Source organism: Mustelus asterias, chromosome 26 (assembly GCF_964213995.1).
Source record: "Mustelus asterias chromosome 26, sMusAst1.hap1.1, whole genome shotgun sequence".
Taxonomy (NCBI): domain Eukaryota; kingdom Metazoa; phylum Chordata; class Chondrichthyes; order Carcharhiniformes; family Triakidae; genus Mustelus; species Mustelus asterias.
The window spans coordinates 3,043,278-3,057,982 of NC_135826.1; the positions used below are offsets into that span (position 1 = coordinate 3,043,278).

The following is a 14,705-nucleotide window of genomic DNA, read 5'->3' on the forward strand; positions in this document are numbered from 1 at the left end:
TACTCCTCATCTTAAAAAGTCTTCATCTGCTTGGAAGTAAAGTAATTTTAAAGAGAAGTTTCCCAAGTCAGACAAAATGAGTGTCTGGCTAAACCACTGCTAGATTTCCAGGAGCAGCATTCAGCCCATGTCCTCTGGTGGATGGCTGGCTTTCCTGTCAGTTCTAATATAAGTTTGTTTTGTTTCATGGAACGGAAGAGAAATTTGCGCTAAAACAGTCAGAGCTTCTATCAGAGCCGTGCAAGTAGCAAGAGCAGTTTGGTTGCAAATGGAAAACCAAAGACCAGAAATAAAGGCAAATCTACAGCAAAACTAGAAATAAGTTATATTGTACCTTATGTCTTGGGATATTCCAAACTGTTTCACAGTTAATTATTGTTTTGTGATGTGCAACCTATCAGCACTCAACAAAGTACACAACAGGACATTTACCTGTTTTTACTGAGCATTGAGCAGATCATCATGGGAACTCTCCCCATGGAATCCTTAACATTATCTAAACAATCGACACAGGTGGACAAGGTCTTAGAACAGGGGTCTCCAAACTTTTCAGTACGAGAGCCACATCGTATATTTTACACATTTTTGGGGGCCAAAGAAAAAAAATTAGTTTTATAAATGAATGAATAAAATTTAAATGAATGAATAAGTTTTATTTGGATCATCTTTGTAATCAGCATGATATGATTCAGAACAAAAGAGAAATGTGACAATTACAAAAGAAACAATGCCGTGTTTACACTGAGAAATGATATATAATGAGTAAAAATGTCAAACATTAGCAAATGCTCTGACAAAATAATCAATTACTTAACTGCAGATGAGAAAAGCAGGCTATTCATTTTTAATTAATTTTATTTACTGAAATTTTACAAATGGTTACTTGAAATGAGAATTTGCCCAATTTTGTGGCACACGATGAGAAAAATAAACACGCCCCAAGAAAGAACTTCAGTAAAACAAAGCAAAGAAATTCAAAATAAACTTGAACCATTAATAAAGGTCTAACAAAAATAAATTCAGTCTGCACCTTTCCACACAATTCTGGCAGTTGGAGTTTTCAATCGTAACCAACAAATCATGAAGTTTTGCACAAGATTAATGGGAATGATGGAACTGCTTTTTTAATTTCAAAATATTGCTGAACTGAGGTTTCAAGCTTGAGGAGCCAATTATTAGAATGGACTTCAAATGCTCATCAGATAAATTTGCTCAATATTTGGACTTGACATACTTCATTTTTGAAAATGTTTGTTCACACAAGTACGTTGTACCAAAAACTGATACAAATCCACAAGCAAATCGCTTCAAATTTGGAAACTGCTCAGGCTGCAAAGATTTATAAAATTGGATCAGATTTCCTTCTTTATACTTGTCTTTTAGCATGTCATCTGATTGGAGATCAATAATTTCTATTTGAAACTGACTTGGGAGTGTTTCAACATTGCAGCCAAATGGATTTTGAAACAGCTTTATTTCATCTGTATTTCCATCAAGATCAGAAAATCGTTCCTGAAATTGTTTTTGCAAGTCCTTAATGATTTCTGTTGCAAATGAAGAAGGAAATTCTGCTTCACTTTCTTCATGAAATTTTTCACAACATGGAAAATGAACCAAGTTATGAACTTTCAGCTGTCCTTGAAATAGCATCAGTTTTGCCCTGAATGCCTTGACATGCGCGAATAGATCACAAATCAAATTTGTTTCACCTTGCAACTTCAGATTCAATTGATGCATATGGCCTGTCATGCCTGCAAAAAATGCCAATTTCCAAAGCCAGTCAGTGTTTGATAAAAGTAATTTGGGTCTATTCTTCTCTGTGAGAAAGGAATCAATTTCTTCTCTGAGCTGAAAGAACCGTGTTAGAACCTTTCCACAACTAAGCCATCGAACTGCTGTCATAAGGCAAGTCACCGAACTTAGAATTAGTTTATTTCAGAAAATCACAAAACTGGCGATGATTAAGCCCGTGAGATCGAATGAAATTCACTGTTGAAACAACAGGTTTCAGAACGCAAGACATATCCACATATTTTCCACACAATGCTTGTTGATGGACAATGCAATGCAGAAACATGGGCTTTGAGAATCCACCAACCTCACAAGCTTTTGTGATTTGTCCAACCAAACCTTTCTTCACCCCAGACATGTTCTTTCCTCCATCAATTGTCACGCATTGCAGTTTATTCCACTCCAGGTTATATTCTAACACAATTTTTTGCAATTCTTTGAAGATGTCTTTTCCAGTTACTGTGCTGTGCATGCTATGCACTGATGCTAATTCTTGTGTCACATTAAATTCACTGTCGACGCCATGGATGAATACTAGGAGTTGTGATGTGTCACACACATCAGTCGATTCATCAAGTGCGAGAGCATACAACTGAAAATTTCTTGCTTTGTCTGCAATTTGATGAAATATATTGCTTCCTATATCCTCAATTCTACGAGCAACAGTATTTGGTGCAAGACTGATGATTTTGAACAGATGTGCTTTTTCTGGGCATAACCCTTCCATTATACACTCTTTGATGAGATCTCCATCGGTGAATGGCTTTCCTCTTTTAGCCAACACATAAGCTAGTTTGTAACTGGCCCTGGTTAAAGCTTCATTTTCAGTTATCTTTTGCGTAAAAAAAGCTTGTTGGGAAAGCAGCCTGCGTTGCATTGATTCAAATTTTTCCGAACGCTGTGTTCCTGTGAATTGGGAATAACTTGGTTCATGTTTGGTCTCATAGTGCCGACGTACATTGTACTCCTTCAAAACTACAACAGTTTTGTTGCATATGACACACAAGGCTTTATCACCTGCTTGTACAAAGAAGTACTTTACACCCCATTCTTCATTAAACAGGTGGCACTCACTGTCCACTTTTCTTTTCTTTTTTCCTTCCATAACTGAATTGGTCTGAATTGCCGCCATCATTGTCATTGTTCTCGCCCATTTCAGACAGATGGAGCTTACGGATTGGATAAAGCAGCTGTCACTCAGTCAATGCAGAATGGTAATTGGATAACAGATGTCTCAATTACTGATTTGTTTAATGAACTGTCAGTCACAGGACGGCAGCTCTGATTGGACAATAGGTCGGAAAAGAGGGCGGGGATTCCCACTGGTCCATCAGACACCGCGCGGAGCGGCAGCAAATGTCCGGCCTGTGGCTTCCGTCCCCGCATCCGGATCCTGAGTCAATGGCGGGGTTCCGGACGCGGGAGTGTTTTCGGCAGCGGGAATCCCGTCCCACCCCACTGGCTGCGGGCCAGACGTAGCCTGCTGCGGGTCGGATTTGGCCCGTAATTTGGAGACCCCTGTCTTAGAACATCCCACCCAAAGAATAATTCCTCCACAATGCAGTACTGTGTTTAAGTGTCAGCCTAGACGGGACTCAAGTCCAGGAGTTGGGTTTGAATCAGTGCTTTCTGAGCCAGAGTTGAGAATGCTCCCAACAGAGCTCTTTTAAAATATAAATCATAGAATCATAGAATAGAATCATGGAATCCCTACAGTGCAGAAGGAGGCCATGTGGCCCATCGAGTCTGCACCGACCACAATCCCACCCAGGCCCTATTCCCGTAACCCCACATATTTAGCCTACTAATCCCCCTGACACTAGGGTTAATTTAGCATGGCCAATCCATCTAACCTGCACATCTTTGGAGTAGACACGGAGAGAACGTGCAAACTCCACATGAGACAGTGACCCAAGGCTGGGATTGAACCCGGGTCCCTGGCGCTGTGAGGCAGCAGTGCTAACCACTGTGCCACCATGCCGCCCTAAATCTTATAGTCTTGATCTTCAAATGCTCCCTGCTGGGTATTCTTGGAACTATATCAGCCAAATCTGTCAAGATTAATCTTGAGAACATGAGGAAGATTCCGTTGGCGGAAACCCAGCATTATCATATTTTCATTGTGGCAGAGATCCTTCAAAGGGAAAACACCAATTTTTTATCCATTGAACATTAGCTAGACCCCTGTTACTAACAAGTAATTAAGAGTTTAGTTCTCAATGGAAGGTTGTTCAGAAAAGTCATGGTCATGCTGTGCTATGGGGGCACTTGCTAAAGCTCACTGTGGCATGGGTGCCAGGTTCATGCTCCAAATTAAAACAAATCTCCAAAATCTCTGGTTTCCTGCTGGTCTATCTCTGATATTGAAGGGGTGTAATTATTTATTCTCCTAAATAAAAATATTCTGATTTAAATAAACAAAGAACAGTTTAAATAGTAGAAGAAAGACACGCTAAATTGTCACTTACAGCTAGTAGAGCCCCTAGGATTGTTGCGTAAGCCCACCCACTTTATAACCAACTTCTTAAAAATGTATACATTTGTGGGATATGAGTGTGACTGGCTTGGCCAGCGTTTATTGCCCATCCCTAATTGCCCTTGGGAAGGTGGTGTGTGCTGCCTTCTTGAACCACTGCAGTCCATGTTGTGTAGGAACACCCACAGTGCTGAGATTTAGAATGATACATGGTACAGAATTCAGAACTCAACAATTTATAGATCTTGGGGCTCATAATAGCTCCATTTCTGATGCAGCATGAAGCTCGGGTTCTTCCAATGATCACACTTCAAGAGGCACTTTATTTTCCAGAGCATTGCAACCACCTATGAGATAACCAGGCATCACTGTGAAGCCCCCTCTCGCTGACACTCTGAGACCAGGTTCATACAAAGAACAAAGAAAATTACAGCACAGGAACAGGTCCTTCGGCCCTCCAACCCTGCACCGACCATGCTGCCCAGCTGAACTAAAACCCCGTACCCTCCCGGGTACCATATCCCTCTATTCCCATCCTATTCATGTATTTGTCCAGATGCCCCTTAAAACTCACTATCGTATCTGCTTCCACTACCTCCCCCAGCAGCGAGTTCCAGGCATCCACCACCCTTTGTGTGAAAAACTTGTCTTGTACAACTCCTTTAAACCTTGCCCCTCGCACCTTAAACCTATGCCCCTCGTAATTGACTCTTCCACCCTGGGGAAAAAGCTCCTGACTATCCACTCTGTCCATACCCCTCATAATCCTGTAGACTTCTATCAGGTCGCCCCTCAATCATCGTCGTTCCAGTGAGAAAAAAACCAAGCTTCTCCAACCTCTCCTCATAGCTAATGCCCTCCATGCCAGGCAACATCCTGGTAAATCTTTTTTGCACCCTCTCCAAGATGGGGTTAGATACAGAGTAAAGCTCCCTGTTCACTGTCCTCCCATCAAGCACTCCCAGGACAGGTACAGCATGGGGTGTGATACAGAGTAAAGCTCCCTCTATACTGGCCCATCGAACACTCACAGGACAGGTGCAGCACGGGGTTAGATAAGGAGTAAAGCTCCATCTACACCATCCCTATCAAACAGTCCCAGGACAGGTGGAGCGCACAGTTAGATACAGAGAAATGCTCCTTCTACACTGTCCCCATCAAACACTCCCAGGGCAGGTACAGCACGGGGTTAGATATAGACACCAAAATTGGAATGTGTGTGGGAGGAGATAAAGCAAACAAAGAGGCTTGAACAGTGTAATTACGATGTAAACTTTCCCAAACCATTTGGCATCTGCTGAAAGCTGATCTTTTCACTCATTCCAAGATCAAAAGTGAGGCATTCTGATTATCTTAATTAGTCTTTAAGTTGAATTGATCACTCAAAGCTCCTTGAAGAAAAAGACTTCCTGCTCCATTGGGTCTTGTTTCACACAACTGCAATGCCTTGGGAATCACAATACCTACACTCCTCAGCCCACTCAGAGCTTAATCTCCCAGGAGAGCTAAAAAAGCAATTGAGGTTCTCATGAATTGGGGCAGGTCTGGAAGTCTGAAAATTGTTCTCCATCCCCTCAGTGAACAAAATTAGTCCAGGACACTACCCTGGTACAGATTAATTTTACAGCAGACACATCCTTTGCACAGGAAATTCAGAGGATCAGCATCCACTGCATAAACTAGCAATCTGTTTCAAGGGTTCTCCATTCTCTGGGAAAAGAAAGACTTCTTGATCTGTAACCTTGTTCTGCCCTTGCATAACCTACAGGAATGACCACTGGTCCTACTGTAACCTATTCAGTTGGTAAATTTCCAATAGCAACAAAGTTTTGAGAAGCAGGTGGAAAATTAAACAATTTGTACGGCCAAAAATGGGGTCTTGAGATTTAAATCTTGTTTTGTACAAACTTCTATCAGCCTCTCTTTGAATATCTGGTTTCTTGTCATCTTACATCCTGTGTTAATATGATCAGGTTCTTTGCTTCAGATTCTCCCAGTTTTATCATTCAAGGCAATTGAGTACTGATGGAACAACTGTAGATGCACAATCTTTCTAAGCGCTCACAGCCTCTCTGCTGACACGAGTTGTGAAGGTGTTAGTCCCTGTCTGCAGTGTCAATCATTACACTGGCCATTGTCCTTTCATGGGTAATAGCTGAAGATTCCTGATTACAACAGGTGTTTTGGAGTTTATCTCAAGGTTTTTCTCACGCTATCATGGCGCTGTGACTTAGCATGAGGTTAACTGGAAGCCCTCCAGCACCAAAATACTTGCTGCCGGTTTGAGCTGACATGTTAAGACAAGTTTGTTGCACAAAAATCTCCAAGTAGAATCAAGAGAAAACCGCTGGATACTGGGTCCCAACATGATTGCAGTGTGACCATAGCCGTAAGTTTCCTCATCTGATTTCCCATTAGCAAAGTATTGATATTTACAGAGCCTGAATATTCCCGTTTGTAACGTTTAGGAACAAACCTTTAGCTGAATTCACCTCCCTCAAGACAGCAACTTCTAAGGAAATTTATGACTATGGTCACACTGCAATCATGATGAGGCCTCATGTCCTGTAGTTTTCTCTTGATCAATTTGGAGATTTTTGTACTATAATATTGTCTTAACATGGCTGTTCAAACTTCCCTAACTTGCAGCACCTACTGCACCATTTCCTGTACTGTACTTTGCATAATTCATTTCTATCTGGAGATTGAATGACAACAATTAATAACTCCCTGAGAGGTGGTTTCTTTCATTCTGATCATTTACAGGTGTCCTTGCACCATGGCCCCTATCATGTGCTCGTAGTTTCCTAATGTGCATGCATTTAAATTCTCGGTTACATGCAGCTTTTGAAAGATTTGAGTTATAATCATGAGTGGAACCCACCATACTGCATGTACAGAAGGAAGACCACATGACCAAATGGTTCTCTCATGTCACCACACGAGGAAGAACAGCTCAGTGGTTTCCTGCTTTAGGGTAATGGTGTATTTATCTATATCAGAAAGTTGAATGAACACCTACACCTTACATTTATTCTTTAGCAGTAATGTGTCCTTTCTAATGCCTGGATAGGGAACAATCATTACAACTTAATGTACAAAAACAAATGAGCGTGAATTGAAATGTGCTCCAGTTAATTCCAATTGAATGATTTCTTGAATCAAACATTGAATAATTCCTGTTGTGCAGAACTGCAGGGGCCAGATTCTCTCACGTTTGCTTCCCTTGAATGAACTTGCATTGCATTAAAACTCTTCGTACTCACTCACATTGTGCAGAATCCCAATCACTCATGCCCTCTTCCCACATACTTTGATTTCCATCCATTGATTTTCAGTGGCTCCAGTCTTCCCTCATTCTTTCCTTTTGCACCTCATTCCTAAGTAAATGTATCCTGACAAAAAATATCAGCGCTAAATTCAGTGAATTAATCACAACATTTCCCTTAGCAAAATGATTCATTTAAATTTCATAAAATATATTTAGAACAACTTTCAACTTTACACGTGGTTAATGATTAGTTTTACTTGAAGATTTTAGAAGAGATTTCTGATTGACTGCTTTGCTTTGCGGTTTATTGAAATAGTGGTTGAAAGAAAACCTCTCAGACCAGTTTATCAGAGCCCAACTGTGTGACCAACCAGTAAAGGAAAAGTTAAAACTATAGCTCAACCTTGACAGGGGATGGAAAAAATTGCATTTAATCTTGACTTTCCTGATCTTTGAACTGCTTCAAAGCAATTTAAAACCCATTAATTACTTTTAAAATGTGACCTTTATTGTAAAAGAAGGAAGCATGGCTCCACAAATAGATTAACAACTCTAAGATATGTTTTACTAATATTAGGTGGAAGATAACTATTGAGCAGGACACTGGGGGAGAACTCCCTTGCTCTTCCTCAGCACAGTGCTCTAGGATCTTTTGCGTCTACCTGAGAGGGTAGATTAATCAGGACAGCACCTCTGACAATGCAGCACTCCCCTTGTTGCTCAAATTCTCTGGATTGGCCTTGAACCCACAAACTTCTGACTCGGAGGCAAGATTGCTACCACTGTGCCAAAGTGGCGACCTGACAGGCCAGTGAACATGTGTTTAAAGTGTCTACAGTTCAGGGTAAAATTTGACTATAGCAGCTGTATTAGTGGAGAGAGTAAGCACTTGTACCCAGAGTTCAGTGGATAAACTTTAAGATGCTGCTCACTATGGTTGCAATAATAACAATAATAAAGGCTCACATTTATATAATGCTAGTAACATAGTAAAGTGTCCATAGAAGTGCTACCAAACAAATTGTAAAATTAAAGCTTGCCAGACTGATCAGTGAGCACAGGGATGATAAGTGAACAAGACATTGGGATGAGGTTATGTTCGTGGAGGGTGCAAGTTGGAAGGCCAGCCAGAAGACATTGAAATAGATGAATATTGACGTAACAAAGGCATGGATACTGGATAAGTATCATTGTACAGTTATTGTTTCATGAGGTGAACATCCATTCTATTGAAGTGATTGGTGGAAGCAAATGCATATTTGAATTGCAAACGCATTTAATAACTCAGTAAGTTTGATGTGTTGCCGGGTGACTACTGGATGGGGACTAAATGGTGGCTAGATCTTAAGATTGGGAATTGCATATTAGATCAGGATGCATGAAACCTGGGCAATTATTAAATGGGTCCTATTTTGACTAAAAACCTGCAATGTATTTTCTCTTTGGACAATCCATTGGTTGTGTGAGGTGGAAATATTGATAACTGCTTCAGCTGACGTGACTGCTTCTATAACCATGAAGCTGCTTTGTCAAAATCATGGGTGACTAAAGAATACAAGAATTACAGAGTTTAATCCAATATACTCATTACTATACTTAAATTGTACATGTGTGACTTTGGTCACTTATATTCAAGCAAGTACATTGCAAGGAGTGTAGGAAAGCATGTTCAGCAGGATTCTAGCACTCTATTATATAGAATGATGCAACCTGAACTTGAGAAAAGAAAATCAAAAGAGGACTTTTGATTGCAGGGATACAGATAATAAAATAAATCCCTAACCAGCCATAAGCATCTGAATCTCTCCCATTCCCCAGCCTGCAGAATGTTAAATATGCAAATTTAAATTAAGTTAATGTGTTTATCACGTTAATATGAAAAGGGGGCAGTGGAGAAGTATTATGTATGAGAAATTGGTGGAATGTAACACTAAGGCATGTTTGATGGGGAGGTATGGGTGGGTTGTTATAAAACATAAAACAGGACACTGTACATTTAGAGTTTGCAAAAACACCACTTTGGCATTTTGCATCACAAAGAGAATAATAAACTGGGCAGTTTATATATATTATGTATTTTTCAGTTGAGTGATGAGAGTTATGCGAAAAATAAACTCTGCTTTTAACCGCACCTTTCACCAGGCTGATTCCTGGGATGGCAGGTCTGTCATATGAGGAGAGACTAAGTTAGTTAGGATTATATTCACTGGAGTTTAGAAGAGTGAGGGGAAATCTCATAGAAACTTATAAAATTCTAACAGGATTATGCAGGGTAGATTCAGAAAGAATGTTCCCAATGGTCCAGAACTAGGGATCGTAGTTTGAGGATAAGGGGTAAACCTTTTAGAACTGAGGCGAGGAGAAATTTCTTCACCCAGAGGGTGGTGAATGTGTGGAATTCACTACCACAGAAAACAGTTGAGGCTAAAACATTGTCTGATTTCAAGAAGAAATTAGATAAAGTTCTTGGAGCTAAAGGGATCAGGGGATATGGGGGGGAAGGGGGGGATCAGGATATTGAATTCGATGATCAGCCATGAAAAAAACGAATGGCAGAGCAGGCTCGAAGGGGTGAATGGCCTCCTCCTGCTTCTAGTTTCTATGTTTCACGAGGTCTGGATATCCCCAAGTCATTCACAAAGTACTTTTAAAGAATAGTCACTGTTGTAATGAAGGGAAAACGACAACCAATTTGGCAGAGCAAGGTCCCACAAAGTTGGAATAAGGCTGAAAAGACCTGAAATGTCAGAAAGAGCTTACAGATCTTAATCAACTGGGACGATGAACTGTGGTTGACCAACTGCACTAGTAAAGCGGGCTGGGTAAACCCAGTTTGAGGGCAAATTGTACAGTCTGGCAGAGTGTACTTCATAGGTTGAATGCTTTTTTTAATTAAGTACATTACTTGCAGCCAAATGCTAGAAGCATGCAACAAGATACTTTTAATTTGTTTTCACTAGTCTCCTTACTTAATTTAATTAAATAGTCCAAATGACCTGATTAAATAGTTCTTTCAATAATTCTTGAGCAGCCTTGGAATAGTTCTTGAGCAACTTGAAATAATTCTTGAGCACCTTAATAAGAACTACTAATGCTTGGTGGGTAGATCAGCTGATCTGTCAGTCAGCTTTCATGCTGTTATCTTACTTTGAATGTGTCCCAACTAGTATTTTTCACACAAATGTTTGCCAGTTGCTCCATCTGAGGGGGGGTGATGCTGCATGTTTACATCACGAGGGATATTTCTTAAACACACATTAATCTTTTCCCCCGGTTTGTTTCTTTCCCCAGTTTGGTAATGAAGATCAGCAGTTGGAATGGGCGAAAAGGGAGAGTGAAAGAGCAGAACGTGAGAGATTGGAGCGGTTACGAAGGCAAGAACAAGAGGATCTAGAGCTTGCCATAGCACTCAGCAAAGCAGAAATGTCAAATGTGTAAATAGTGCCCTGGTCTACTTAATCAAAGGCATGTGAACTGTCAAATTAAAGGGCCGAAGAAATGGGAAGGAAAGAGAAAATGGTTGGACATTGGGTATTCCGAACGTACTGGACAAAAACCCCTTCCTCTCCAGATGGCATCTATACAATCACTTTATGGACCAGTGGAATAAATTGCATGGACTCCGTTGGGGGCACAGGAGGTGATGATGCACAAAGAATGTTCTGTGTAGTTAAAAAGGAGAGAGAAACCTGTATCATTCTCAGTGAATCAGCAATTTCAGCTCTTGTGTTATGCACATGAAAGACTTGAAAGCTTTGATACTGATGCTAACTAACTTTAATGCGATATTGGAGAGAAGCAAAGCCAAACCCCTCCACCCTCTCTCCTAAAGGAAAAAATACATAATATATATAAACTGCCCAGTTTATTATTCTCTTTGTGATGCAAAATGCCAAAGTGGTGTTTTTGCAAACTCTAAATGTACAGTGTCCTGTTTTATGTTTTATAACAACCCACCCATACCTCCCCATCAAACATGCCTTAGTGTTACTGTGAGACTGCAGTAAACTAAAAACCCTGGACAGGAAACCACCCTGTTCAGTACAGCTTATTAACCTGTAAGGACTTGTACATTATGTCAGTTATATTTGTCCAATAGAATGTTGTGTAACTTAAAAATCTATCAGATTTTAACTCATTGCACATTGCTTTTCTTTAATATAATAAATGTGTGGAGACATTCCTGTACAACTGGACAATGCAGCGCGCTCCTGATGTTTCAGTATTTTTTGATTGTAGTACAATGAAAATATGTAAAGGGTATCCAAGTTCTCTCACTGTCCTGTGTGTTCTTGTAGCCCCAATAAGATTGTGCACACTCTCTTCCTGCAAAACGTCACATACTGATGGATGTCTTACTAATATTTTTCTTCCAGCTTAATTTTTGGTGGATTCCTCTTGATGTCAAGAAGTGACAATATGTACTTTCCTGCACTCTATAACGCCGCCAGGGCGGTTTCCGATACATTTTTGGTGAAAACATTGCTCTTTGTGTTGTGTGAAGTAAATAGTGATAGGTTTTATAAACAGCTACAAGGATTTCTGATTCCAGTCAATTGATTACTAACAATGTAAATATTTTCAATTTGTCGCTTAATCACCTATGTTGTTGGTTAATCCTCTTTTAGCTGTTTTTTAATAGATGGTTGCAGTTCAGCAGCTGGACTGTCAAAGCCTATCAAGCAGCCACATTGCTGAGTGAAAACGTATGCGTGTATGACCATGCCATTTGTATAATTACTGCAGGCCTTGGTATCACAGCTTGACAACTTTGGAAGCACAGCAGGTGTCAAGTCTCTGAGTGGGACAGGCAGGAGCATTGCAAATGTTTTTACAGCTTGCCTCTGATTTGCTGCCTTTCTACCTGAAGGGAAGGTAACAATTCATTCATATCTGGTCAATGTTGCCTCTAGGTTCAAGTATTTACTATGAAAATTGTTGCAGTTTATATATACACACCTTTAAGTTGATTGATAAGCTTATTATTCAATGTCTTTAATTCAACTGCTGAGAACTCCTCCTGCCAACATCACTACTTCACATTAGTACAGCTGCAAGTGTGTTCACCAGGCATTAGTAGAGTTTGGATTATGATTGCACTGGTAGGGAGACTTTCACAGAATTGTGGACACTGTGCAATAAATTTACTCCATCCCCATTACACTTGCTAAAACCTTAACGACAATCAAATGCTGTCCGATTTTTGTAAACGTTGATGAGCTCCATGTATATATCTTGCAATCTCCTCCATGTTAATAGATAGTTCACTCCCATTTGATTCTGTGATTTGTATAATATCGATAGGTTGTCGCTAAATGAACACGATTCTGCTTGCTGCATGACACTTTTATAGAAGTTATTGAATCATAAGAACAGTCTGTCCGAGCAGCAGAATGTGTAGAGGCTTGCCATTGCAGGTTCTCTTTATGGACTCTATCTGAGGGCCAACATCTCTTCATATTATGTGTGACTCATGCAGAATATTGAGAACAGACTAGACACGATCCATTTCACACCAACACCCATTTTTGTGGATTCATCAAAATGCACTCAGCTGTTTTTGATTTATTTACTGTTTTAATTTTAAGCCATGAAAGTTGCCTGATGTCTCCATTTTACTTTGCATAACTTACATAGAGTAGGCTTTTTAATTTAATTGTTTATCCCCAACTCCTTCCCCGCCTTCAATATTGTTTTGCCTCTCCCATTTTTGTGTTTAGTTATAGGACATGGGCATCACTAACAAGGTCATCAGATCTTGCCCATTCCTAAAATCCCTTGAGGTAGTGTTTAGTTTCCTTCTTCAACTGCTGCAACCTGTGTGGGTAAAGGTAGTCCCACAGAGCTCTCAGATAGGGAGTTCCAGGGTTTTGACCCAACTGCAATGAAGAACCAACAATATATGTTCAAAACTAGGTGGTGTGACTTGGAAGGGAAATTGAAGGTGGTGTTCCCATGTAACGGCTGCCTTTCAAGAGATTGTGGGTTGAGACGATTATGTTGAAGGAGGCTTTGTGCGTTCCTGTAGTGGATTTTGTATCTGGGACACTGCTGCCATTGTGCACCCGTAACTGGAGCCTCACTTATCCAGGTAAGTGGGCAGGATTCCATTACACCATTTAGATTTAAGTGCCATGAAAATCGTTGCAGTTTTTGAACACACTTTATATTGATCAATAACTTAGAAATCATAGAAACCCTACAGTGCAGAAGGAGGCCATTCGGCCCATCGAGTCTGCACCGACCACAATCCCACCCAGGCCCTACCCCCACATATTTACCCGCTAATCCCTCTAACCTACGCATCCCAGGACTCTAAGGGGCAATTTTTAACCTGGCCAATCAACCTAACCCGCACATCTTTGGACTGTGGGAGGAAACCGGAGCACCCGGAGTAAACCCACGCAGACACGAGGAGAATGTACAAACTCCACACAGACAGTGACCCGAGCCGGGAATCGAACCCGGGACCCTGGAGCTGTGAAGCAGCAGTGCTAACCACTGTGCTACCGTGCCGCCTTCTTATGGATATCTTTTATTCATGATGTGGAGATGCCGGCATTGGACTGGGGTAAACACAGTAAGAAGTCTCACAACACCAGGTTAAAGTCCAACAGGTTTATTTGGTAGCAAAAGCCACTAGCTTTCGGAGCGCTGCTCTTTCATCAGGTAAGTGGGAGTTCTGTTCACAAACAGGGCCTATAAAGACACAAACTCAATTTACAAAATAATGGTCTCACTTGGTGCCAGCAGTTTGCGGTGTCATTGTAAATTGAGTTTGTGTCTTTATATGCCCTGTTTGTGAACAGAACTCCCACTTACCTGACAAAGGAGCAGTGCTCCGAAAGCTAGTGGCTCTTGCTACCAAATAAATCTGTTGGACTTTAACCTGGTGTTGTGAGACTTCTTACTGTATCTTTTATTCATCAGCTGAGAACTTCATACTGTTATATATACGTATATATATACCAAGCATGCAGAATTGTGATTACACTGTTTGGCTACCTTTCATAGTTTATGACTTACCTTGGGATGTTGACGGGTGGCAGGAGGTGAGTCGCTCGCAGCAGAATTCACAGCCTCTGACCTGTTGTAGCCACAATATTTATGCCCCTCATCCAGTTAATTGTCTGACTCCACCTTGCCACATTCCTCCCCCTCCCCCCC

General features: G+C 40.7%; 1 protein-coding gene across 1 annotated transcript in view; it reads left to right on the top strand.

Annotated features, from left to right (window-relative positions):
- LOC144479379 (epidermal growth factor receptor substrate 15-like 1) overlaps positions 1 to 11,810 on the top strand; it is a 312,517-nt gene extending 300,707 nt beyond the window's left edge. The window contains exon 17 of the mRNA XM_078197999.1: positions 10,830 to 11,810. Within this exon, the coding sequence (XP_078054125.1) occupies positions 10,830 to 10,976 (147 nt within the window). The 3' untranslated portion in view covers positions 10,977 to 11,810. The remainder of the gene's footprint in view (positions 1 to 10,829) is intronic.
- The last annotated feature ends 2,895 nt before the right edge of the window (positions 11,811 to 14,705 follow it).